The 27,613-nt window shown below is 38.5% G+C and overlaps 1 protein-coding gene and 1 long non-coding RNA gene across 4 annotated transcripts in view; one reads left to right on the top strand and one right to left on the bottom strand.

The window, feature by feature from the left end:
- Positions 1-27,613, top strand: part of SLC35D2 (solute carrier family 35 member D2) — a 50,898-nt gene that overhangs the window by 3,933 nt on the left and 19,352 nt on the right. For both annotated transcript variants that reach the window (XM_025851662.2, XM_025851663.2), the window contains exons 2-7: positions 4,400-4,433; positions 6,644-6,730; positions 13,915-13,982; positions 20,920-20,991; positions 21,910-21,978; positions 26,596-26,698. In XM_025851662.2, the coding sequence (XP_025707447.1) occupies positions 4,400-4,433; positions 6,644-6,730; positions 13,915-13,982; positions 20,920-20,991; positions 21,910-21,978; positions 26,596-26,698 (433 nt within the window). The remainder of the gene's footprint in view (positions 1-4,399; positions 4,434-6,643; positions 6,731-13,914; positions 13,983-20,919; positions 20,992-21,909; positions 21,979-26,595; positions 26,699-27,613) is intronic.
- LOC141370598 (uncharacterized) overlaps positions 625-27,613 on the bottom strand; it is a 63,936-nt gene continuing 36,947 nt past the window's right edge. Inside the window, exon 3 of one of the 2 annotated variants that reach the window (XR_012374765.1) lies at positions 625-743. This is a non-coding gene — a long non-coding RNA (uncharacterized lncRNA). Of the gene's footprint in view, positions 744-26,626; positions 26,746-27,613 lie in introns of those variants that run through there. The other variant, XR_012374764.1, reaches the window with a different exon arrangement.

Here is a 27,613-nt window from a genome sequence, read left to right as displayed (position 1 = left end):
ATCTGGCCAGGAGTTGTGGGTGGGTCCTCTTGCCTCCCCACTGTCCAGACTTACCACTCCTTATGGTCCTCTGCGGTGGCTCTGGAGCTCCTGTCACTCACGTAACAAAGAGTTCCAGTCTTCCTTTCCACCTGGACTGGCGTCAACCTTGGGGACTTCAGGATCCACCAAGGAACCCACTCAGCCAGTGTGGCCCCGCTTCCTGCAGTCATTCCCAGGGCCGTGTGCTCGGCATGACCTGCCAGGTGCCCACGCCCCGAGCCGCCTCCAGCTTGTGTCTGCACATCCAACCCTGCGAGTCCTTTCCCAGGCCCAGTGGGGCTGGCACTTGTCAGGCACAGCCTACCACTTGCCTCCCCCCTTCACACGGAGCAGCACAAACTGTCGTGGGAGGAAACCCACTTCTGAGCTGACAGGGTTGACTTTAAAATGATGATCACAAAGCTCAACTGGCTCTCCTTCCTACCTACTAGTTTCTTCTGGGGGCTTGCTTTCCTCATCTCAGAAGCGACTCCTTCCCACTTTCTCCTTCCTCCTGAACCCTCCCACACCCCTATCCTCCACTCCCCATCTCTGATACTATTGAGAAAGTAGAAACCGTTAAAGAGGCTCCCAACTTGCCCTTGCTGCTAGGATGTAGGGAGCCTTTTGTCCCCGTGGAAGGTCCAGCTCTCCTCTTCTGCAGCTCTGCTCCTCCAGCTTCTTCGACCTCCTCCTCTATTCTGCTTCAGCATCCTCCAGCCCTTGAAAACATGTTCAGGTATCTCAACATTGCGGGGTTCAATCCTAGGACCATAGGATCTCAAGGGAAAATAACCCATACTTGATCCCTCATGGACCCTCATTGCTCTGTTCCTTTCAGAGTCTGACTTCAGAAGTCTTCATAGTCTTCACTTCCTCACATTCACTTGTACAAGAATTCAGTTAAAAAATTGGAGGTTATTTAAACACAGAAATGTACAAAGAAGACAATAATAATTATCTATATTCCCACTACCTAGAATCAATATCTTGAAATATCTATTAAAACAATTTTTTTTTAAAGTAAACTCTGTGCCCGATATGGGGCTTGAACTCACGACCCCGAGATCAAGAGTCACTTCATCCACTGACTGAGCTAGCTAGGTGCCTCTCTCTCTCTCTTTTTTTTTTTCAAGAAAAGTCATTCTGCCATGATCATTACAAAGAATTCAAACAAAAGAAAAAAGGTGAGATTTTAAGAAATACTATAAAGATGTATAGATTTACTTTTTAAAAAAGATTTGAGAGAGAGAGCTCAAGCGTGTGTGTGAACAGGGGGAGGGGCAGAAGGAAAGAATCTCAAGCCGACTCCCCGCTGTGTGCAGAGTGGCCCAAGATCATATATATATATATATATATATATATATATATATACACACACGCCACATCTTTATCCGTTATCTGTCGATGGACATCTGGGCTCTTTCCATATTTTGGCTGTTGTGGACATTGGAAAGAAGGTCTTTAATTAATTAGTTTTTTAAGTATCACCTAGGTGCTCCCCACCCCTAGCACTTTTCATGTTGAAAAGTTTCAAGCATACAGAAAAATGGAAGGCAGAGTACAATGAATACCCGTATACACATCACTGAATAATGAACATTTTATCATATTTGCTTCTTGCCCTTCCAGAAACCATTGAAAGTAAGTTGCAAACATGATACTGCACTCCAAAATATTTTAACATGTCTCTCCTGAAATAGGGATAGTCTCCTGCATAGTATCATTTTTGCTTTTAACAAACTTTAATGATTTCCTAAAGTAATCTAATACCAAATGTATAATCATCCCAGTTGTCCCAAGATATTTTTATGGTTGTTTCAAACATTTAAATCAAGATCCAATCAGGCTTCATGAAATGCATAGAGTTATGCCTTTATAGTTTATTTTAATCTAGAAAAGCTCCTCATCCTATTTCTTCCCCATGATATTGACTTTTTGAAAAGCCTGGGCCAGGTATTTTATAAAATGTCCCACGTTATGGATTGTCTGATTCATGTTTTGAAGGCTTGCTTAGCTTATTTCCCAACTGAAATTTAGATCTAAGAGCTTGATAACATCCAGATTAAACCGTTTTGGCAAGACTGCTGCATAGCCGACCCTGTGAACTCACTTTGTATCGTATCCGGGGCTGTCCCATTGTTTGTCATGCTGGCTGCATTTGAAGGTGGGAATTGCAAGTTGCACATATGTATGAAATTTAGTTTTAACTGAATTTCAAATATTGATTTCTTTACTATAAGTTTTAGTATTTCTTAAAAGATCCCTCTAAGATGAAGAGGTCATGAAAAACATTAAGAAGTTGATCTCATCTGGGCGCCTGGGTGGCTCAGTCGATTAAGCGATTAAGCGATTAAGCGTCTGCCTTCAGCTCAGGTCATGATCACAGGGTCCTGGGATGGAGCCTCGCATTGGCTTCCCACTCAACGGGGGGGGGGGGGGGGGGGGGGGGGGGTGTCTGCCTATCTCTCTCCCTCTGCTCATGCTCTTTCTTTCTCTCTCTCTCTCATAAATAAAATCTTTTAAAAAATAGTTGATCTCATCATGTTTATTTTGTAAACACATTTCAATTGTAAACACATTTCAATGTAAGGCCTCCCTGCTATGAAGGGTGAAGATACTTTGCATGCTTCTTCCTGTCTCCCCTCCCCTCCATATCTTGTTTTATAATGTAGCATCCTGTTGTGTAATTAGAATCCCACAGCTGTTTGCATCTGTTCTATATTTGAATGGATATAGTAATCAGTAACAGCCCTTTTACCACAATGTCTCCATTCCTAAATTCATTGTTTTGATTTGACACCTAATTGGTGGATTCCATTGTCAGGTAGTTATTTTATGGATTTCATGGCTACTGCTTTACTTATGTCAAACATTCTTTAACAGTGTGCTTTTAGATCTGAAGATTTAGTCTATTTATTTTTCTCATGTCAATAAATTTGCTTTTTATCTTTGAATCATTTTCTCTCTTTATTGAGTTCCTTCTCATGTATTACATTTTCCTCTCACCTGGTCTCTTTGTCTGTCCTCCGTAAGCTTTTTCTTGTTGTTTTACTGTTTGTTTATGTTGCTGTCTTGTGGTTTCATTTGATGTGACTGGTTATATTCTCTGGCAAGCAGACTCTGAGATGCGGAGGAAGTATAGTGGGGGGAGCTGTTAGGATCCACTCCCATGGTGGAGTGAGGGAGGTAGGGTTTGGCTGTACTGCAAGCACAACAAAGCCTGATCCCAGGGGCTCTGGAGCTGGGATGGCCCACCAGACTTCTAAATTGGGGTGGGGGCCCTGGCCTTTACACCTTTGCACAAACCAGATATCAGAATGCAGGATGCTCACAGGGAAGGTATTTGCGATGAAGGCAGCTTTCTTCAGCTCAGGATGCTCTTGGGCAACTGGGGAATGAATGCTCCGTCCAGAAGGGGGTATCTGGGTGGCACAACTGGCCTCCACCCCTTGGAATTAATTTTATTCTCCTGGTGGTAATGTCCAGGAGTATTCCTTCCTATTTTCTTTGATAAGGTAAGTCCATTCTTTATTCTCTTCTTGCCCTAGCTGAAATAGGTCCGTTTCCTTCTGACATACAGATTGAGGGCTCGGGGAAGGCTGTGTGTGTGTGTGTGGGGGGGTGTTTCCCTCCATTTTAGTAGCCTGAGAGAATGACTGGGAGCCAGTGTAGATTTGGGCAGTGAGCAAGGTGTATGTGCTGCCTTGTTAAATATGGTGTGAAGTGTGGGTCAGGATTGTGGATCTACATTACCTGGTGCCACTTGTTGAAAGACTATCTTTCCCTCAGTGCTCTGCACTGTCATCTTTGTCATGTATGTGTGTATCTGTCTTCATCTCTGTTCTCATCCATTGTGTCAATGCAAAATGAACAAGACTTTTAGAATCTCTAAAAGTAAAAAAGTTTTATTCGAGCCCAAGTTAGGACAGCTGCCTGGGGAAACATGCTTTTCACAGGGAAGAAAGAGCTCCAGATAATGAACAGTTTTTACAGGGTTATATATTATTTTTACATCTTGTAAAAGCTCAAAAGATTATATATTAACATATAGGCAAGAATCACAAGGTTTTTTTTTCTCATCAGTTGTAATTGTTAATTAGTCTTTATTAGATTTGTTCCTGGGTATATTATTATTATTTAAAGATTTTATTTATTTATTTGAGAGAGAGGGAGAGCATGAGTCGGGGGGAAGGGCCAGAGGGAGAGAGAGAAGCAGGCTCCCTACTGAACAGGGAGCCTGATGCAGGGCTCAATCCTAGGACCCTGGGATCATGGTTGGTCTTAAGATTTTTTAATAACTCCTGACATTATGTATTATAGACTGCAGACTTTTATCAGTTGTTAAAATTGTTTGTTATTCTGTGTTTTTAAACAGATTCCCATCACCAATTTTTCTTGGAATTGGACAGGTAAGTGAAAAAGAAAAATTAACTGCTTAATTAGTTGTCATCATACATGATCAAATTTTAAGTGCTTTTGTTTAAGACCATGGTTTACAAATTTATTCAGTGGGCAGAGGACCAGAGGATCATGGTACTTTTGGTGAAACAGCATGAAATATTGACACACATCTTATGTCTTTCTATACTTTAGGAACAGTTGTCTTTGAAGGAAAAAAAAAAACAACTACTTGTTTCAACTTCCTTAATTGAATTTAATTACCCTAAAACAAGGGGCCAGAAGACTGACAGCCTCCAAGGCCTGGTGGGCAACAAATGAATGTGTTGGAGGCTGGGTTGGGACCAGGAGCACAGCTGCTCCAGTGGAAGTGTGCCGTTGGTACTCAGTTCAAGCCACTGTGCGGAGAGGAAAAGGGCTGGGGGATGAGACTGAGCTCACTACACCCTTATTATCAAAACTCTAGAGGTGTTTCAAGAGAAGCAGGTGTTTTGAAATTTTACATCAAATTTGTAAATGCTGGCAACACATTCCAATTTTTACAAAACTCTCTATGGGTCTAACTAAACATGTTTGCATTTTGCTTCCTGCAGTTTGTGATTTTTTTTGTTCTCAAGTATAAAGACGAGGTTGGGAGCACCTGGGTGGCTCAGTCGTTAAGCGTCTGCCTTTGGCTCAGGTCATGGTCCCAGGGTCCTGGGATCGAGCCCCACGTCGGGCTCCCTGCTCGGCGGGAAGCCTGCTTCTCCCTCTTCCACTCCCCCTGCTTGTGTTCCCTCTCTCGCTGTGTCTCTCTCTGTCAAATAAATAAATAAAATCTTTAAAAAAAAAAAAAGACGAGGTTGGATAAGCTTTCAGACTAACCCCATTTGGCTGCTTCTGAAATTTTCCATTAATATTAATTCGTGGCTTGTTTACTCTCTTGATCACATGCTGGTGCTTTCTAGTAGGCAAGTGGGAACAGGCACCAAAGGCACCTTTTTTTTTTTTTTGGTTTTGCTTTAATATATAGGGAGAAAAATGTAAAATTAGGAAAACTGTATCTGTTAATTTTTAATTTTGAATATTGGAAAGGATGTCATTTATATGATTAAACATTCTGGTTAAATGTTTTGCTGATAAGTCACTCTTTGCAACATCATTTTAGGGAAAAAAATAAATAATATATTTCCTTAAGGTCAAAAATATATTATCTTAATGTTTCAATGTGAAATAGGTAGAAAAGAGTACTTTAAAAGATCACATGTGATAATGTGCCCTTAGTAATCCCCAAGGCAAATAAATTCACTGGCTTGTACTCAAAGTAAAGCCTTTCTGATATACAATTTGTGGGGGAAGAGAGCAGCAGGCCTAATTTAAAAAGTCTGAGTTGCAGAATATTTTAAGTAAGTGTTAGTATATTTCTGTAAGTATTACAAAGTAAGTTATAAATATAAACTATAATTATAATTCAAGATGGGCTCCTGTTATATTAATCTATCATAAGTATTACATTTGTAAACTCATTAGGCTCAAGGTTTAGGATGATAATATGTCGAAGGAGTTCTTAAATTTTTGCATCATAATATGGAGAAAATTGAGTAAGTTCTAAAATTTGCATAAGAAGATTATATTAAGATTTTTTATTTCATAATAATAATCTGGAATATTTCTAATACACTTGATGTACTCCAGATTAATAGGGTTTGAATGAGATTTTTGCAGGACTGGCTAGATTGAAGAGAAAAATAAATCCCCTTTAAAACTTTTTCTCTTAATTTGTCTTCTGTATTATAGGAATATTGGACGTTACAGAAAGCATGTTTGTATGTGGAGTTTGCCCCCTCACAGTACCCCTAGTCTCTATGTGGGAAGGTGACCGTATGCTCGAAAGTATGGTCCAGAATCAAGGAGTGGCCTCACTGACTGGTCACTCTGGCCAGTTTTGGGGACACCATTTCTTTTTTCCCCTCTGTCACTGTTCCTTGAGCCCCTTGAGATAATATGTATATGTGTGAGTCTATTTGATCTTATACTTTTTGTTTATGGTTCTGATGGAATTTATACATTGGCAAGAAAAACAATTTTAATATTCTAAGAAATAGTTATTATTTGGAACCTAGAAAATGGATTTTTTGGATAATATTTTCTTTTTGATGAATGTATTTTCTTCTGATGACTTTGTACCTCAGTTTTTCCAGATATTTTGCTGAAGTTTCTCCCTCTCCCCCCTTTTTTTTAGATGGCAGCTACCATAATGATACTGTATGTATCCAAACTAAATAAAATAATTCACTTCCCTGATTTTGACAAGAAAATTCCTGTGAAGGTATGTGATGAAAAGTACATATAGCTTTGATGGAAGATGTGAAAATGCTATAGAATTATAAATTGATCTAAGAATACATGTCAGTTTCCACACACACTGTGTTTCCTGCTTACACTGGGTAAAGACTTCTTAATAGAGATATTATATTATTCATTCAGTTGTTCATTAAAATAATGTAATAATAGTAAAAGTGTGTGCTTAGCAATTGACATTAAATAAATACTTTATGTCTTCTGAAACGATAAAGCCCTACCAGGAATTGGTAAGCTTTTTTGGTAAAAAAACCAGATAGTAAATATTTAGGCTTTTGGACCAGACCATCTTTGTTGGAACTATTCAGCTCTGCCACTGTATTATGATATGTAAATGAATTGCTGTGATTGTGTGCTAATAAAACTTTATTTACATAAATAAAAGATGGGCCAGATTTGGCTTTTAGGCCCTACACTTCTGATCTTGTTTTAAGTTTTCATTTTTAGCTTGGATCGATAAAAGCTGTGAGTGGAAGGAAGAATACAATTTGATATCCATAGAAATATACGGGTTTTCCTGTGGTGGAACTAGAAACATAAAACCTGCCTTTCCTTCTTGGGAATGTGGAACAGAACTACCTTTTGTGAACAGTTGCTAGTTCAATAAACAGATGTTTTAAGCCAGGCATTTAGTTCTTAGAGCAATCCTATACAACAGGTGGTATTAATTGGATTATGAGGACATGTTTGGATTTAAGGAAGTTAAATCAGACTGTCAGTTCCTTGAGGGTGAGGACCTCACATGGCTTTTTCTCTACCAGGCCTGGAAAGATGCTGGCATCTATCACTAAATTATTCATTAGGCTGACTAAGCACATGTGTACAGCATCAATAATCAGGGACGTTCACAAAAAGAGAAAAACAAAATATTGAAGTACAATGAAAGCATTAACCCAATCATAATAGGAAAAATCAGAATATCGTTGGGTTTGCTTATACTTAGTTTATGATATGCTATAGTTTTTAAACATTTTAAAATTGTGAAATATGATCTAATATGTAGGGAAAAAGGCATCATACATGAATGTATAGTTGAATGAATACTAACCTGTGCAATCATTACCTCGGTCATGAGATGGAGTCAACAGAATCTCCTTACCCACTATTCTGACTTTTGTAATAATACTTTTTCTTCTTGCTTTCTTTGTAATTATTCTAATATGCGTTCCTCAGTTACGTTTTGCATGAATTAGTTTTGCTATTTTTGAATGTTCTGGAAAGAGAATACTGTTCTGAACATACTTAGGGTTGGATCTCAGTGCACATGTATTAGTGTTTCCATAACAAAATACCACAGACGGGGGCGGGAGTGGGGGAGGTAGGGCTTAAACAACAGGAATGAGTTTTCTCACAGTTCTGGAGGCAAAAAAGTCCAAGATCAAGGTGTCAACAGGGTTGGTTTCTGGTGAAAGTTCTTTCCCTGGTGTGTAGATAGCTGCCATCTTGCTGTGTCCTGATGTGGCCTTTACTTTGTATGTGCACACTCCTGGTGTCTCTGTCTTAGAGGGACATCAGTCCTATTGGATTGGGTCCCATCCTTATGACCTCATTTAACTTTAATTACCTCTTTAAAGCCTTATCTCCAAATATAGTCACATGGGGGTTAGGGCTTCAAGATATGAATTTTAAGGGGACACAATTTAATCTAAAAATGGCACTTGTGGCATGAATTTCTCTGGGAGGTATATGAAGAAGTGGAATGGTGAGGGTGCCTGGGTGGTTCAGTTGTTGAACGTCTGCCTTCGGCTCAGGTCATGATCCTGGGGTCCTGGGATTGAGCCCCATGTTGGGCTCCCTGCTCAGCGGGGGAACTGTTTCTCCCTCTCCAGCTCCCCCTGCTTCTGTTCCCTCTCTCCCTGTCTCTCTATGTCAAATAGATAAATAAAATCTTAAAAATAAAAAGAAAAGAAGTGGAATGGTTGACTCCTAACCTATGCACATCTGCAACTTGAGTCAATAATGTCAAAATGTTCTCCAAGCTGATTGTACCAGTTCACACTCCTGACGAAAGTGCATGAAAGTCCCTGTTGCTCTGCATTCTTGCCAATCCTTGATAAGTCAGTCATTTTATTTATTTTTTCGCTTTTTGCTATTTTAATTACTGTGTGTCAATATGTCAGTCATTTTAAATTGTGCTAATCTGGTGGGTGTATAATGACTTCTTGGCTTTTATTTGCATTTTCTTGGTTATTAATGAGGGTTTTTTAAATGCCCATTTTGGATATCCTCTTGTGAAGTACTTGTTCAAGACTTTTGCCCATTTTTCTATTGGGTTGATGTCTTTTTCTTACTGATCTGTATAGGAGTTAAAAAAAATGAATTAATGATAATCCTCTTATCAGTATTACAAATACATTTTCTACCTCTGGGGTTATATACAGTATTACAAATACATTTTCTACCTCTGCGGCATTATCTTTTTATTTTATCATGTGTTTATCATGTATTTCTTTATCATATATTTCCTATCATGAGCAGGAATCCTAATTTAAAGATAAATTTTTTTTTTAAAGATTTTATTTGTTTATTTGACAGAGAGAGACACAGCGAGAGAGGGAACACAAGCAGGGGGAGTGGGAGAGGGAGAAGCAGGCTTCCCGTGGAGAAGGGAGCACGATGCAGGGCTCGATCCCAGGACCCTGGGATCATGACCTGAGCCGAAGGCAGACACTTAACAACTGAGCCACCCAGGCACCCCTAAAGATAGTTAAATTTTATCAGCCTATTCCTTTATGATTAATCATTATTCTTCTTTAGGAAATCCTTCTTCACTTTGAGGTTATGATGATATTTTTATAGATAAAAGGTATATAGTTTTTCAGAATTAGGTTTTTAATCTGCTTGCAGTTAATTTTTGTGGATGGTGTGAGATAATGGCCCAATTTCATTTTTTTTCCCAAATGAGCACTCGCTTGTCACAGATTTAATTGAAAAGTATATCGTTAATATTGTGCCACTCCTGTCATGGTACTGACGTATATTATTCACATATGTTATTTCTGTGTTCTCCATGTCTTTTGTCTATTTGTGTTTTTTTTTTTTTTTTAAGATTTTATTTATTTATTTGAGAGAGAGAGAGAGAACGAGAGATAGAAAGCACGAAAGGGAAGAGGGTCAGAGGGAGAAGCAGACTCCCTGCTGAGCAGGAAGCCCGATGCGGGACTCGATCCCGGGACTCCAGGATCATGACCTGAGCCGAAGGCAGTCGCTTAACCAACTGAGCCACCCAGGCGCCCCTGTCTATTTGTGTTTTTTGCACCATTACCATACAGTCTTAATTACTATAGCTTTGTGAAAAGTTTTGCTGTCAACTAGAGCAAATCTTTCCTTCTTGTCCTTCACATTTCTATATGGATATTGGAAGCAGCTTGTCAAGTTTCAGAAAAATAACCTTTTGTGATTTTAATTGGGATTTCATTGAAGTTATAAGTCAATTTGGGACAAATTGATATTTTTAAAGTAGTGAATCTTTTAATCCATGAACAAAGTATACATATACCTTCTTTAATTGCCTGCAGTAAAATTTTATAATTTTCTCTGTAGAGTTCTAACATTTCTGTTAGTTTATTCCAAGGTACTTCTTCCTTTTTCTTTTTTTTGTTCTTGCATATATCTTTAAAAAATATATTTTTGGAAGATTAGAGGGACATATTTTTATGTTACATTTATATATTTTTGTATCTGTAAAATTATAGAATATTAATCATAATTTATTTCTGGTTTCCTTTAGATTTTTCTACATTCACAGTCAGGTCATCTGCAAAAAATGACAGTTTTGCTTCATTCTTTCCAACATTCTAACTTTTATTTCTTTTACATGCCTTATTCTATAGCATAGGACCCTCAGTGCAATTTTTGATAGAAATGGTAATACTGACATCTTTGATCTCAAAGGGAAAGCTTTTAACATTTCAGCATTAAGTATGTTGTTTGCTGTAGGTTTTTTGTAGATACTTATATGCCTGTTCCAGTTATCTTTTTTTTTTTTTAAAGATTATTTGCAGGGGGAGGGGCATATGGAGAGGGAGAGAGAATCTCAAGCAGCCTCAGTGCTGAGTGCGGAGCCCAGTTCAGGGCTTAAACTTGACCCTGAGATCATGACCTGAGCTGAAACCAAGAGTTGGACACTTAACTGACTGTACCACCCAGGCACCCCTGTCCCAATTATCTTATGCTATATAACGTAGTGACTCAAAACAGTAATCGTTGTATTATTTCTCACAGTTACTGTGGATAAGGTATTAGAGACAGTCTCAACTGGGTAGTTCTGGGTTAGGGCTTCTGTATAGTTTCTGACAGACAATAGCAGAGTGATGGGGGTTCTGGTTGGTACAGCTGGGAGCTAGTCACAAATCTTTCTCTTACTATTATCTCAGTGTTCTCTATGTGGTTACTCATGTAGGCTAGTTTGGGCTTCCTTACAAAATGGCAGGCTCTGGGGAGTCAAAATGGTTACACAATACTGAATTCTTCAAGGGTGAGTGTTCCAGCAAGCAGGGCAAAACGACCTTGCTTTTTATGACTTAGCCTCAAAGGTCACATAGCATCATTTCATCTGTACATTATTAGCTGAAACAGTCCCATGCAATTTTACGTGGAAGGGACTTAGAGCCTACCTCTGTATGAAAGGAAGTGTCAAAGTCACATTTTAAGAGCATGTGAAATGGGGAATACTATTGCAGCCATCATCTCTAATTGTGGATTTGTCTATTTCTCTTGATATTTCTGTCAGGTTTTTTGTTTGTTTTATTTTACTTATTTTGAGTCTATATCATTAGGTGCCTAAAAATGTAACTAGTTAAATCTTACAGGTAAAGTGTTTTAATTACAGTTGACCCTTGAACAACACAGGTTTGAACTGCGTAGGTAGATTATATGTGGAGTTTTTAAAAAGATCTTTTATTTATTTATTTGAGAGAGAGAGAGAGAAAGCAGAGGGGAGGGGCAGAGGCAGAAGGACAAGCAGACTCCCCGCTGAGCAGGGAGCCCGATGCAGGGCTCAAACCAGGACCCTGAGATCATGATGTGAACCGAAGGCCAGAGGCTTAACTGACTGAGCCACCCAGGTGCTCCTATATGGATTTTTTTTTTTTTTGATAAACACAGTATAGTGCTATAAATGTGTTTTCTCTTCCTTATGATTTTCTTTCCTGTAACTTACTTTTTTGTAAGATTGTAGCGTAAAATACATATAAAATACAAAATATGTGTTAACTGACGTTTATGTTATTACTAAGGCTGTTGGTCAACAGTAGGCTGTTAGTACTTAAGTTTGGGGGAAGTCAAATTATACATGGATTTTCCACTGTGCAGGGAATTGGCATCCCTAAGCCCTGCATTGTTCAAGAGTCAACTGTATATGAGGTGGACCTCCTCTGTTTGAGTTCTTTTAGTGTTTCCCTGGAAGTTACAGCAGGCATACTTAACTTGTCAAATTCTAAATTAGATTAATAAGTGTGTCTTCTCCCTTAACAGTGTAGGGACTTTTACCCATTTACCCCTCCTCCCAACCTAATACGCTCTTGTCAGCAGGAACTTTAATCTCTATTTTATGTAAATCTCTCAGTATATTTTTTCTTTTTTAAAAAGCCATCAATGTTTGTTTATATTTACCCATGTATTTACTGCTTCCTTTGCTTTTCTTTACTTTCTGTATCCCACATTTACCACTGTCCTCCTGATTAAAGTACCTCCTTTAGGATTTACTAGTGGTGGGCTTAAATTCCCTTAGTTTTTGTTTGTCTGTAAAAGACTACAGTTTTCCTTGGCTTTTGAAAGATATTCTTGTTGGGGATAGCATTCTAACTTGACAGATCTTTGAGGATGCCATTCTACTGTCCTCTGGCTTCCATTGTTTCTCTCTGGGTTTCTGTTCTCACTTTAGTTTTGGCCTGGGGACTCACCATCTTCCCACATATTTGATGCTCTTATGAAGGCTTTAAATTATTTTATGTAGCATATTTAATTGTTTTCAGTGGGGAGATTAACACAAATAATCTAGCTCACTGTTTCTAAAAACTAGAAGTCAGTATTGTTTTTTTTGTTTGTTTGTTTGAGTTATATATGGAAAGGGGGCAACTGATTCTTTTCAGTGCCTAAGAACTTCTAAAGTTGTACTATCCCAGGAGTGTTACTGTTGAGCCAGTTGTAGGCTGTCAACCAGAATGTTGTGAATAAGGGGAAGGTCCTAGGTCTGAGGTCCTCTCTTCTTTGTGTCTTCTTTCTTGAGCAAATCTCCTGATAATAAAATTTTGTAACTTTTTTTGGGGGGTGGATGACACTTAGTATTTCAAAATCCTTCAAAGTATATCTTATCTGAGTTACCTGCTTAATGTCTTTTTAGTGGAAAAAGAAATGCTGGACTCACCTTGATAGCTATGGATTATTATATCAGCCAAAAAGTTCTCAGTTATTGTGTGACCTTCTGAAAGGATATATATATATATTTTTCATTCATGGAAGACTAGGTCTTACATTTTTGTGTGTTTCTTCAGTATGTTTTGAACAATATTTCTCTTGACAATCAGAAAATAATCCAGGAGCTCAGAGCTCAGTAAACCTAATTCAAGTACTACTGGTACATTGTTTAACCTTGGTAGATATGTAATCGTTCTGGGCCTTGAAAACAAAGTAACTCCAAAGTAATATGGCTGGTAGACACAACTTTTTGAAAGGGTCACCAACCTTGTGACATCCCAGTGAGATATGAACCTTTGCTGTCATCCAGAAAAGTACATAATACATAGGTAACAAGTTTGTACACCTTCTCAAGGGGCCTTCTGAACCTTATGCATAAACTATAAATACCCATCCTCCACTCACCAACTCAGCCAGGGGTCTCCACTTAAGAGAGGTGCTTGTTCAGAGCCTCCCTTTAGGGACATAGTCTGCTAATGTTGGTAAGGTCAACATTTCCGTTTTAACGCAGCTCCACCCCTCCCCGCCATCGTTATAGATATCACTGCCCATCTAACTATTTTGGTCACATGGAGAAACTCATGACGTGTTTTAGATTGTGGAAAATTCACAGTTGTTACAGGGAAACAGACTCAAATGATTTGCTTACTGACAGGAAGTGTCACCATTTATATATGTGAAGGAAAATTGTTATTGGAGTTCTAATCAAATATTCTTTCATTTTTTTCATGGAAGCTGTTTCCTCTGCCTCTCCTCTACATTGGAAACCACATAAGTGGATTATCAAGCACCAGTAAATTAAGGTAAGTGCAGGAGAATGGTTGATGGGAGGTTGTTGACTCATTTGTTTCCAGTGGTACGAAGACCAGGTTTGATTTTGAATATACTGCATGGACTACATACAGAAGACAATAATGTTTACTAATTTAAGAAAACTAAGTGGAGTTTTGAGTTTAATTTGCTAATGTTTTTAGGAAAGTTAAAAGGCTGATGTTTTTCCCTTTATATTCGAGTTTGAACATAGAATGTGAGATCTGTGGGCATGAAGACAGAGAAGGTCTGATTTATCCAGGAGGATTTATTTACATTGTATATTCAATATCCAGTTCATTTATATGAATGGTTCTGGGTAACTGGTTTTATCATGGTTTTGTAAAAGCAGGAACATTCTGTCAGATTTGGTGTAGGTCAGGTTTGGTACAGAGAAAAATAAGTGACAAATGTAATTTTTAAGTGTGTTATATACTTCTGAAATTTGCATTTGCATATATTTTAGGGTCCTTTGATTAACTACTTTTGTTAAAAGTCACTATAAAAAATGGAAATGGAAGTATAGAAAGACCAAGCCACTCTCTACAACAGAAAACTTGGATGTGAGATATGTAGCCTAATTAACACATATGAATGCAGGTGTAAATAATGAGAAAATGAAGTTTGTGCAAAGGGTTGACAGAGATTGAGGTAAACCCTGTTAGTTTGGTGAGAGTAACAGGGGGCAGGTAGGAGGTAGACCAGAAGGAGAATGTTGTATAAAACAGACAACTGAAATCAGACCTGTTGTCTTTCCTCTTGTTTGGAAAGGACAGGTTGTGGTTGTGGAAAACAAAATGTGAAATGTTAGTTGTAGTTACACATTTTAGTTGTTTTTTTGTTTCTTTCTGGGATCAGGACAACCAATTTTCCTTATTTGTCTAAAATTGGTATTAAAGTGTGGCTTGGTAGGTGCTATCCCTGTGTTACCATGTATCCTGTTGGTCTGTCTCTTGAGTGAGTGCACCTGCAGCTGTTGGGGATGGCTTCACTCAACATTGACAGCTGCCTTCTCCTCACACTGGAGGGCTCTGGAAGTCTCTGCTTTGTAGATGAGAGCTGCTGCTTTTTTTTTTTTTTAAGTGATTTTAGAAACATCCTTATTACAGGTGTTCTAAAATGCTCTACATGCATTGCAGGATGTGTATAACTTCCATTCACCCATACGACACTGTTGTCAAGTAGCAAGCTGTTAGCAATGTGAGAAATATCTTTATTACAAGTGTTCTTAAACACTTTCTACATGCATCTAGAACGGGGGCGGGGGCACTTCTTGGTGCCGTGGGGCTTTCTGGAAGAGAGAAGGAACCAGAAAATGAGACTGAGGAGGAAGAAGGATTGTTCATACATGGTGTCATGTAATGCATTCCTCTATTCCTCATATTTTCCATAAACTGGTAGTTGGTTCTACTGGTTTGATCATCTTCAGGTTCAGTTTTTCAGGCAAGATCAGTTTATTGGTATGTTGGGTGCTTCCTACTGCATCATGGGACATATAATGTTTTAGCCCACTTTTTAAAAAATAGCTTTTTGAGGTATAATTGGCATAAAGTAAAGTACACATAATTAAAATGCACAATATGATAAATTTTGACCTATGTATACATCTGTGAAATCCATCATCACAATATCCAACACCCACAGAAATTTCCTCAAGTGTCCTACTTATAATGATATTAAATTGATCAATTCCCCTTTTAATAATTTTAGGGGATCAGTCTGGTCCCTTCATTAGAAAGTGCCCCATCACTCTTTCACCTAATGGTTTTAGCATTCATTGATGATAATTTTCTAAATCCATTATTTCATTACAAGTTGCAGTATGGTGATCTAACTATATCACCCCATCTGCATGTGTTGTCTAAACTTTAATAAGTACAAACTTTTACCATGTCACACAGGAAAGGCAGGAGGTAAGCTTTATTTATACATGTTCAGAATAATAAATTAGTGTCCTGTCACCTTCAGTGGTGACCAGTGAGTTTTTGTTAATTTTTGTTTTTTGTTATCATTATAAACTCATGAGTTTTCATTTATTTGATAGAAATCTTTTGCAGATACGTGTTTTGCAAATATTTTCTCTCAGTCTATAGTTTGTCTTTTCATTCTCTTAATATGGTCTTTCAGAGCAGAAGTTTTAAATTTTAATGAAGTTCCTTACCATTTTTTTCTCTCATGGATCATGCTTTTGGTGTTGTTTTTAAGAACTCATTGCTGAGGGGCACCTGGGTGGCTCGCTCAGTTAAGTGTCCGTCTCTTGATTTAGGCTCAGGTCATGATCTCAGGGTTGTGAGATCGAGCCCTGCATCAGGCTCCACACTCAGCGGGGTGTTTGCTTGGCATTCTCTCTCTCCCTCTCCGTCTGCCTCTCCCCACCTCCCTCTCTTAAAAAAAAAATATATACACACACACACACACACACACACACACACACACACACACAGACATTGCTGAGGGGTACCTCACTGGCTCAGTCAGTAGAGCATTGCGACTCTTGATCTTGGGGTTATAAGTTTGAGCCCCACATTGGGTATACAGATTACTTAAAAAAATAAAATTAAAAAAAAAATAAAAATAAAAACTCATTGCTGAAATGAAAATCACCTAGATTTTCTCCTGTTTTATCTTCTAGGAATTTGATAGTTTGCATTTTACATTTAAGCATATGGTCTATTTTGAGTTTATTTGTGAAAGATGTAGGGTCTATCTGGATTCTGTGTTTTGCATGTAGATATCCAGTTGTTTGAGCATCATTTGTTGAAAAGATCATCTTTCTCCATTGAATTATGTTTGCTCCTTTGTCAAAGATGAGTTGATTGTATTTGTGTAGGCTTATTTCTGGGCTCTATTGATCTATTTCATGTGCTTGATGTTTCAAGTCATTTTATAAACAATTCTTTTGATGTTCACATTATTCCATCTCAGGCAAATGGGAGCCCCTTTAAGTTGGCTTTTTTGTTCTAGGGCCGCAGTAATCTGATTACTTCCTTGCTGTCTGGCACATGATGTCCCAGGCTTATCTTGGACTTTTTCTGCCATCTCTCCAAGGATCCCCTGGTTATTTTTAATGTTAAAGGTTATGTTGAGGCCACATCTGGGTGTGTATATATTGTGAGGGACCAGCCAACACAATTTCCTGATGATTAACATGTGGGTTGTGAGACAAAGAAAGGAGACAAAGATGACTTCATGGTTTTTGGAAGAATGGGATTACCATTGATTGGATCTATGCCTAGGAGGATTGTTGGTCATGTGGCAGTTCTCTGTTTAACATTTTGAAGAATTGTCGAACTGTTTCCCAAAGTGGCTACACCAATTTACAGTCTCACCAGCAATGTAGGAAGGCTATGACTCTTCTACATTCTTGCCAAATTTGTTATTGTCTCTCTTTTGGATTATGGCTGTTCTAATGGTTGTAAAGTAGTATCGTGTTGTTGTATTGATTACATTTTTCTGATGACTAATGATGTTGAGCATCTTTTCATGTGCTTATTGGCTATTTTTTAATAGGGATATTCATCTTTTTAAGTATTAAGTCTTTATATATTCTATGTATAGGTGCCTTATTATATACATGATTGCAAATTTTTCTCTTATTTTGTGGGTTGTCTTTTTACTCTCTTAATGGTATACTTTGAAACACAAAAGTTTTAAGTTTTTAAAAATTTAACAAGGTAAAATATACATAACATAAAATTTACCATTTTAACCATTTTTAAGTGTACAGTTCATTGGCATTCAGCATATTTGGGTGTTGAGCAACCATCTCCACTATTTCTAGTACTTTTGCATCATCTTATACTGAAGCTCTGTATCCATTAAATAATAACTCCCCATTTTCTCATGCTCCCAGCCACTGATAACCTCTATTTTACATTCTGTCTCTATGAATTTGCCTACTGCAGATATTTCATACAAGTGAAATCATACAATCTTTGTCCTTTTAAATTATGGCTTATTCCATTTAGCATAATGTTTTCAAGGTTCATCCATGCTGTAGCATGTATCAGAATTTTAGTCCTTTTTTTTTTTTTTTTAAGTAAACTCTACATCCAGTGTGGGACTCAAACATACAATCCCAAGATCGAGAGTCCCATCCTCTACCGACTGAACCAGCCAGGCACCTCTATTCCTTTTTCTTAAAAGAAAATAATATTCTGTTGTTTGTATATATCACCTTTGATTATCCATTTATAAAAATTGAAAATTTTGATGAAGGCTAACTTATCAGTTTTTTCTTTTGCGGCTTGTGCTTTTGGTGTTGTATCTAAGAAGACTTCACCTAATCCAAGGTCATGAAGATTTACCCCTATGTTTTCTTCTAAGAATTTAATAATTTTGGCTCCTACCGGAAGTCTCCTACAAAGACTTTAGGTCTTTGATACATTATGAGATCAATTCTTGTATGTGCTGTGAGGAAGGGGTCCATATTCATTCTTTTGCATGTGGATGGATATTCAGTTGTTCCAGCACCATTTGTTGAAAAGATTTTTCTTTCTCTGTTGTATTGTCTTGGCACCCTTCTTGAAAATGAACTGACCATAATTGTATGGATTTATTTCTTGATTCTTAATCCTATTCCTTTGATTATATGTTTATAATCAATAACTAATGCTGATTACTGTAGCTTTGTAGTAAGTTTTGAAATTGGGTCCACCAGCTTTGTTCTCTTTCAAGATTGTTCTGGCTTTCTGGTTTCCTTGCATTACCATATTAATTTTAGAATCAGCTTGTCAATTTCTGGGAGGAGAAAGCCAACTGAAATTTTGATAGGGATTCTGTTTAATCTAGATCTATTTGGGGGAGTATTTCCATTTTAATAATATTAAGCCTATTGATCCAGAAACATGGAGTATCTTTCCATTTACGCTTCTTTAATATTCTAACAATATTTTGTAGTTTTTAGTGTACAAGTCTTACACTTCTTTTCTTAAATTTATTCCTAAGAATTTTGTTCTTTTTCATGCTATCATTGTCAGAATTGTTTTAATTTCCTTTTAGGTTTGCTCATTGCTAGTGTATAGAAGTGTAATTGATTTTTATATATTCAATCTTTTTTTTCCTGCACTCTTACTTAACTATTAGCCCAGCTAACTCTTTAGTGGATTCCTTAGGATTTTCTATATATGTCATCTGCAAATAGAGATAAATTTATTTTTTCCTTTCCAAACAGTATACTTTTTTTTTTCTTCTCCAGCTTAATTGCCCCTTCTGGAATCTCAACTACTTGTTGAATTGATGTAGTGTTGAGAGCAAACATTATGGTCTTGTTACTGATCTTAGGGGGAAAACATTCAGTTTTTCATCATTAAATATGCCTTACTTTCTTTTAAAAGACATCATGTAAAAATACTTTTTGGAATTAAATGACTTTTGGCTTGCTTTGAAAAAGGCAGTTCTAACCAGTCTCATAAGACATCTTTAAGTTGTGGACATAAAGTTCCTGTAAATTCTTCCTGTACCTGCTCTCCAGTTGTGATGTCATGTTCATGATCACATGAAACCCTTCCTCAGGTCTCGTCAGGAGGGGCTGGCCACTGCCCTCTTGGCTCTGGTTCTGACTTTCCTTCTCTAGGTCACCCTCTTCTTATGGTCTCATCTGGAAGCAGATGAAAGTGGGCTGTTCCAGCTCAGGCATTTTGTTAGTTGTGCACTGAGCTGTGTCTTGGAATCTCTGGGTTTTGACAGCCAATGAAGGGTTCTTAAGTATTTTTAAAAGGCAGTGAATATAGCTTCATTACATAAAGTTTTGGGGGAAAAAATAACCCATAATTTTATCCTCTAACATACTATTTTATTTTATTTATTTTTATTTTTTTAAAAAGATTTTATTTATTTATTTGGGGGGAGGAAGCACAGAGGGAGAGGGAGAAGCAGACTCCCTGCTAAGCAGAGACTCCCCACCACACCCCAATGTGGGGCTTTATCCCAGGACCCCAGGATCACAACCTGAACTGAAGGCAGACATTTAACTGACTGAGCCACCCAGGTGCCCCTAACATTACAATTTTATTTTATTTTATTTTTTTAAAAGATTTATTTATTTATTTATTTGAGAGAGAGAATGAGATAGAGAGCATGAGAGGGGAGAGGGTCAGAGGGAGAAGCAGACTCCCCGCTGAGCAGGGAGCCCGATGCAGGACTTGATCCCGGGACTCCAGGATCATGACCTGAGCCGAAGGCAGTTGCTTAACCAACTGAGCCACCCAGGCGCCCCCCTAACATGCAATTTTAAATATCAATTTCAGTCTTTTCCCATATGTGGACTGTATCTTGTTTCAGTTGTAGACTCTACATAGTTTTGTGCCCTCCTTGTTTTATTTAATATTCATTTTCCAGTAGTCGTATAAAGTTTTATATTATAGAGTTAACACGTAATGTTCCCTCAGGTAGATTTATCGTGTTTATTTTATCATTTTCTTGTGTGACTTTTAAGTTGTTTCTGATGTTTTCCCCCAAAACACTATTGCAGTGACCACATTTGTGCACATGGTTTTTTTCTTTCTTTTGTGTTATTACCATAGGTTAAGTGTCCCAACAAGAAATAATTAGGTCCAAGGTTAGCACAACTTAATGAGTGTTGATACATAGTTCCAACTTGATTTGCCAAAGGGTGTGTTGGTTTATATTGCATACAGTCTTTTAGCATGGTCTTTGTAGTTTTAGCACAACCTTTGCAGTAGTTGGATAGCGTGATGTTTAAAAATTGTTAATAAGTGAAAAAAATTGCTAGTAAGTAAAAGTGGCATGAAACTGTTAAATCTCCATTTCTTTTTATTATTTTATGTGATTTGTTAATGGCATAGGTGAGAATTAAGGTTCATTTCTTACCTTTAATTTGGAAAGTTAGTGGGCTTAATTAAAAATGTAAACCATGTTAAAAAAATACTTGGCATCTGATGTTATTATATTTGAATCTTTTCCTGACAGCTTGCCGATGTTCACCGTGCTCCGGAAATTTACCATTCCACTCACTTTACTCCTGGAAACCATCATACTTGGGTGAGTTTTGTTTTTCCTCTTTCCCCTTTGTGTCCTTTCCGAACCTCACCCCACATTATTTTTGCATAGCAAATCTCAACATCTAGTTATTTTTCCAAATAGTTGATTTGAATTGCTAGTAGCAATAACTTAGGGCCCCATGGTTTATTCACTTAAAAGCATTTCCTGTTTCCATGATTCCTTAAGCACATAATGAGTGATTTTTTTTACCTGTAATTTTATATTAGACTAATAGTACATGTTTATGATAGAAAATTATTTAAAAAATGCAACAGCCTCAAAACAGACATAAATATGTTTCCTGAACTAGATGGAATAGACGCTGATTTTGGAATACAGAGGAAAAATTGTCCATGTATACATACAGGATAGAAATGCAAGAAATCACAGAAATCCATTCTGATACAGTGATTATGATGTAACATAGGAATAAATTAATTTTTATAATGGTTTAAAAATCTCTCATAAAGGTACTCAGGCTGATACCAAAAAAGTTGATTCTTAGTTTTGTTGGGAAGATTATTTAGCAATAAAATTTGGATGATGGCCCAGTGTTCTAAGTCCTACTGTTCAATTTTATCCTAATCTTTGGATGCTTGTTATAAGACCAACTAGAGCTGCCAACAGGGGCTCTTCTGCATTTTGTCACAGCATCTTTGCAATGAGAACAGAGAAACACATTTATAGTCAGATTAGACAGTTGCTTAAGAAATACATTTGGTCTAATTTATTAATCCACTTACATACAGATGCTTACAGCGCTTTCTCTATGTAAAGCGATGTCCATTAGATTTTAGCTATAAAACTGTGAACAATGTCTATTTTCAGTTTAAGGATTATAATCCATGTTTTTTTCCTCTCTTCCTCCTTTCCTTCACCATCCATCCATCCATCCATCCATCCATCCATTTATTACAGGAAACAGTATTCCTTGAACATCATCGTCAGTGTTTTTACCATCATACTTGGGGCTTTCATAGCAGCTGGGTAAGACTCTGGACTTTTTCTGCTCAAAAACTTCTTTGTGCCTTTGACAATAGGCCCAGCCCCGCCTCATTTTCCATTTTCCATCTGGCTGCAGTTGAATTGAGCAGCCAAGAGACAAGTGTGTGGATGTTAGTGGGTTCCCCATGTGTTCCTGTGAAAGTCAGACTGGGTTCCAGCTTGGCCAGAACATTTTTGAGAATGTATAAAGGGAATGTTAGAAGATATGAATACAGCTTTTCATCATAAAAAGGAGTAAACTATTTGCTATTATTACTGAATGTCTTCGGTACAAAAAATTTACTTGAAAAGTTCTTGGGCATTTGGTCAAGAATAACAACTTTATAAAGCCCTTGTATGCTGATTTGTTTTATCACCTGTGATGCCTTAGCAGTCTGTTTCCAAGGGTGGTATACTCTCATTAAATGTATTTGTATATTTGGGACATGAGCCAATACCAGTGTATGACTAAGTTGACCCTTAAACAACACAGGGATTAAGGGCACCAATGCCCCCCTCCCCTGCCCCCACATAGTAGAAAATCTGAGTATAACTTTCAACTCCCTAAAAACTTCACTACTAATAGCCTATTGTTGACTGGAAGCCTTACTGATAACATAAATAGTTGCTTAACACATATTTTATATGCCATATGTATTATATACTGTATTCCTAAAATAAAGCAAGCTAGGGATAAGTGTTAAGCAAATCATAAGGAAGAGAAAATACATTTACACTATTATACTGTATTTAGTGAAAGAAATCCATGGATAAATGGACCAGCACAGTTCAAACCTGTGTTGTTCCGGTGTATTATTCATTAATATACAAGGCCAGGAATGTGGACTCCCAAGTTTGCAGTTGAAAGCAGACAGTCAGACTCCTGGCTTTTATAGCCTAGTGGTTAAAGCATGTGTGCGGTCTTATTCTGTGGGTCCAGAACTTAGCCCGGCCCCTGTCAGCTCTTTCTCAGCCTCTCTGTGCCTCAGTTTTACTCATCTGTAAAGTAAAGAATATAATAGAAAAGGAAAGCCTACCTGTATGAAGGGAAGAATGCAAAGATTGGATGAATTTCAGTTAAACTAGTTTCCTTAACTGATTTAGAAATATCTTAGAGTTCTGGGCGTGCCTGGGTGGCTCAGTCAGTTAAGCATCCAACTCTTGATTTCGGCTTAGGTCATGATCTCAGAGTCCTTAGATGGAGCCCGCGTTTGGCTCCACGCTTGGCGCGGAGTCTGCTTGTCCCTCTCCCTCCCCCTGTGCTCTCTCTCAAATAAATAAATAAATAAAATCTTAAAAAAAAGAAGAGTTCTGGATCATTAACTGCAAAGTGAATAAGGATATGGATCTTCTCTTCTTCTAGTCTCCTCACTTACTAGCTGTATAACCAGGACAAGCTATTTAACTTCCCTGCCCCCCAGTTATTTCAACTCTAAAATGGAGATTAGAATAGACCCAGCTGATAGGGTCTTTGTGTGAATTAAAGGGGATAACAATAAACTGGGGTTTACACTAGGAAATGGCCAAGGCCAACAAAAACATGTTGAGTGTTTACTGCCCGGTGTCGTCCTAGGTGCAGGGGGATCCAGCACCTAACAAAACAGACAAGAATCCCTGCTTTCACGGCGCTCCCATTCTAGTTGCTGGAGACAGACAATAAGCAAAAGAAACAGATTAGAAAATACAGCATCCCAGATGGTGACAGATATTAACAATCTATTTATTTTATTGTGTGATAAATGAGTTCATCCCTTGCCTAGAGCACGGTTTGTTATTTAAGTTTTCCTCGGTAAGGTTCTCGGTCAGCTGGGTGGGGCCCCGTTGCGCGCTGGCCCCTGGTTTGCGGAGCCAGCGAGGACATGAAGCAGCAGTACTTAGAGCCTGTTGTAATCATGAAGATTTTGTTCCAAGAAAGTCATAGGAGCAAAGTAGCTAAAAGAGGGAGGCGCTCTGTTGAAAGTGCCCTCCTGCCACAGTGCTTTGGGGCATTCCCTGGGCAGCCTCTCTTTTCTGAGTTTCTTAGAGCTCAATTTGGAAACTGCTGACTTTGAGGCAGTTGTACACTTCTACAAAAAAAACGGTTTATAAAAATGTCTGCAAGGCAGTGGCGAGGAATGGCGCTTCAGATGCTGTGTCTGTGGAGGCGTATTTCCAGACCCAGTGAGTAGAAATTCGGCTCATAGTTACCACATATGATATTCTAATGAGCTGAAACGGTAAATAGTGTTTTCAGAGCATCTCACTTTCCCCCAGGAGCTGGCTTGGAACAGCACTTCTAGATTTTTCCCTTCCTCAGTGCCCAGAGAATGGATACTATCTAGGTGGGTGATAAGCACCCTTCTTCACTGCAGACCAGCCACGACCCCACCCTTCTCACCTCTCATTTAGATCTTCTCAACCAATTGCCAATAACTGTAGAGCTGATTCAGTCAGATGGGCCAAGTTATGCTGTTGTAACAAACAGTTCCCACATTTACACACCAAGTATATTCTGCTCATGCTGCATACTCAGACCAACGTTAGTTAATGCCCTGGGGGTACTCTGCTCTTTGTAGCTACTCAGGGACCGAGGCAGATGGAACCCCTGCCTCAAAAGGGACTCCCTTCCTCATCCAGGAGGGAAGAGGGCATGTGGGGAATCGTGTGTTGGCTTTTTATGCCATGTGTTACCTCGTCTTACATTTCTCTTGCCAAACAAGTCACGTGGCCAGAAAAGTAGAACTATTATGTCTGTAAACAGCCCTAAATGACAGCGACAAGGGTTAACCATGAATCTGCTCTCATGTATTAAAGCAAGCAATTCTTTTCAAATTTCTGTGCTTTTCCCAGTGGCCTGAATGAATGGTGCTGGGGACTTGTAGCCCTGGGAGCAGGAGACCTGAGAATTCTGGGAATTTCCCTCAGGCTCTCCAAGGAAGTGAGCGACACCTTTCCACTCCCCTAGAAACCTGGGTTTTTTATCCATTTAGCTCTTTGCCATTTTATGGAACAGCAGACTCTTCTTAACATGGAGCCAAATGTGGGTAGGCACGAGATCTGGAAGACCCTCATTTTGAGAGATTCTATTTTTTTTGTGATTGAACCAGACAGTTCTGATTTATGATGATCTAAAATTAATTTGCATTCTCACAGATATATTTGTAGTTAATAATACCAGCAGAACCCTCGAGTAAGTCTGGTTTAGTTTGCATTCAGATTTTGATGGAATTCTTCCCTCCTTATTTCATTCTCTTTAGTTAGAAATAATCTTTAAAAAATTATTTTTTTTAATATTGCAGGGATCAGGATATGCCACTCCAAAATATGCCACTTTGGCATAAACATTTATTTTGAGCTGAAGGCAATTAATTGAGAATCAACAGATGTAGGAAGAATTCTCCATTTTCCTCTTTCCTGGCTAAAAGCAGACCATAAATTTCCCTTTGTAAGGTGGTCCCCCCTACACCCTCCACTCTCACCCCCACACCAGGAATAGGAAAGCAGTCCTATTTGCTTTCCATACCACCAGTCTCCATCTGGTGATGGAGAATCAGTACCAAGGTGAGTCTGCATAAATAAACCTTAACTACAATAACCCTTCTCTTCCATTAGTTTCCCCCATAAATTTCCTAGTCTTTTTTCCACAATTCATTTGTTCCTTGGAACCCAAACCTCTTCTTTTTTAAAATGGTATCTGAGCCCCAGAGTCTAACCACTTATTTGAGATTCATTTCTTTTTTGTGAACTCCTTTACATGTAAAATATTTAATAAAAGTTGTATTCCTTTTTTCTCTTGTTAACCTACTGTCAGTCAAATTTGCAGGCTCCAGTCACTGAACCTAAGAGTGTAGGGGAAACCCCTTTGATGCTGTTTTATGCTATTTGATGCTAATTTATGAATTATGACATGGGTCTGCTACTGTCTGTAAGATCAAGTGTGGTAGATGAGTCATATCAGGGCTCAGCTGTTCTCTCTCTCCTCCCTGTGCCATGTCCCCCTGCACATTTTTTATACTAGTAGTATTTATATAAAATGCAAATTGAAGAGAAGATGGTTCAAAAGAATGGGAAGAAAGGAGCCTTGGAGAAGTTGCAGAGGAAGAATCAGTCCCTGTCTTGCTTTTTTGATGGACAGGGTGGGGGCGTGCCGGTGAATGATGTGACCGGTTGGGCACCAGATGGAGGTGTCAGTTCCTCGTTTGACCCCTCTTGCCCCAGTAACTGCCCAGCTGTCTCCACAGGGCTGTACCCTGGAGATGGCCCTGTTTATTACAATAAGCAAAGCCACTGGGTGGGTTGGACAAATCACTCCCCTTAGAAAAGAAGGGCTCACCAATTATTATGCCAGTTGATCGTTAGCGAAAACAAGAAAGGGCTTTGCAGTTCAAGGAAGATGGTTAATGTCCCTCTGGTTTTAAGCCATTCATGATTGAATTGAAGCCACCTGATGGCCTGGTTTTGTTTTGTCTGGAGGCAGAGCAGAGGAATTAACCAGAGGGGTAAAATATGCCAGAGGAAAAAAAGGTAGTTACCAGCATCACAAGTGGCTTTGATTAGGGAAAGATAAAACAGGCAGGCTTTGAAGGCCAAGTTGTGTGAGTTTCTGAATAATCGTCCTCCTTTTTGTGTTCTTCCTCCCAGTTCTGACCTTGCCTTTAACTTGGAAGGCTATGTTTTTGTATTCCTGAATGATATCTTCACAGCAGCAAATGGAGTTTATACCAAACAGAAAATGGACCCAAAGGTACCAGATCTTCACTTCTATGGTTTTTAGGCTTTGTCATCTGGCCCCTGAAATTGCGTGGAAAAAAAAAAAAGAATTTGTAAAGTTGGCATGTAATTTAATTTACATGGCATGCTGTATAAATCACTAATTTCTTCTCAGTTTTCTTGTCTTTATGCGTTCTTGTTACCCCTGACCTTGCAAAGTTTTGGGTGAAAATAAGACAGGGAGGGAAAAGGAACCACTATTTTTGACGCAGAGTCAGAATATATAAAGAGGAGATTATTTTGAAAGGCAAATAAAAATTAAAAGGTTTTTGCCATCCTCCTCAGTGGCCAAGGCAAAGTCAGGGGTATTCTGAAGCAACTGCAGTTTGAGAGTCTGAAGGTGTGGGTTACAGAAAGAAGCTTTGCTGCTTACTGGTCACCGTGACTTTGGACCCTTAACTTCTGCAGACCTCAGACTCCTCATCTGTGGAATGGCTCATGTGTAAGGTCCTGGCCAGCAATAAGTACCTGCCCTGATCAGTGATTGAGCAGCCCCCCCCCCCCCCCCGCCTCCCGAGAGACTGGTGACCCCCCTGTCAAGGCCTCTCGCCCCAGCTGTTCCGGAAGCTCCGGAGGATGAGCCAGGCATATGTTGCTTTGTTCCAAGTTCTTTGTGTTGAGTGAGGGAGTTTGCTCTGATGGACAGACTTATTTCTATGAGCTGTTTTTTCTGCACGGCCCTTTGTTTTTTACTGGTGGCAGTTTTACTAAAACAGGTTTGTTGCCTTTTGAGGGTCCCAATATGTCACCCTTTATGAAAAATGGTGGAGAAGCGGTGTAGCCACTTTAATGAAAAGTAAATGTATGCAAGATTAGAAAACGAGATACCTGGTATTTTAACACTGCTGCTCCTTAACAGAAAGAGCAGATGTTTTTAAGGAGTTCTGTT

The sequence above is a fragment of the Callorhinus ursinus genome, unplaced genomic scaffold (genome assembly GCF_003265705.2).
Source record: "Callorhinus ursinus isolate GAN/ISIS: 27379988/994484 unplaced genomic scaffold, GSC_fseal_2.0 scaffold39, whole genome shotgun sequence".
NCBI lineage: Eukaryota > Metazoa > Chordata > Mammalia > Carnivora > Otariidae > Callorhinus > Callorhinus ursinus.
Note: the sequence above shows the minus strand (reverse complement) of the source record. Positions and strands in the feature narration are given on the sequence as shown.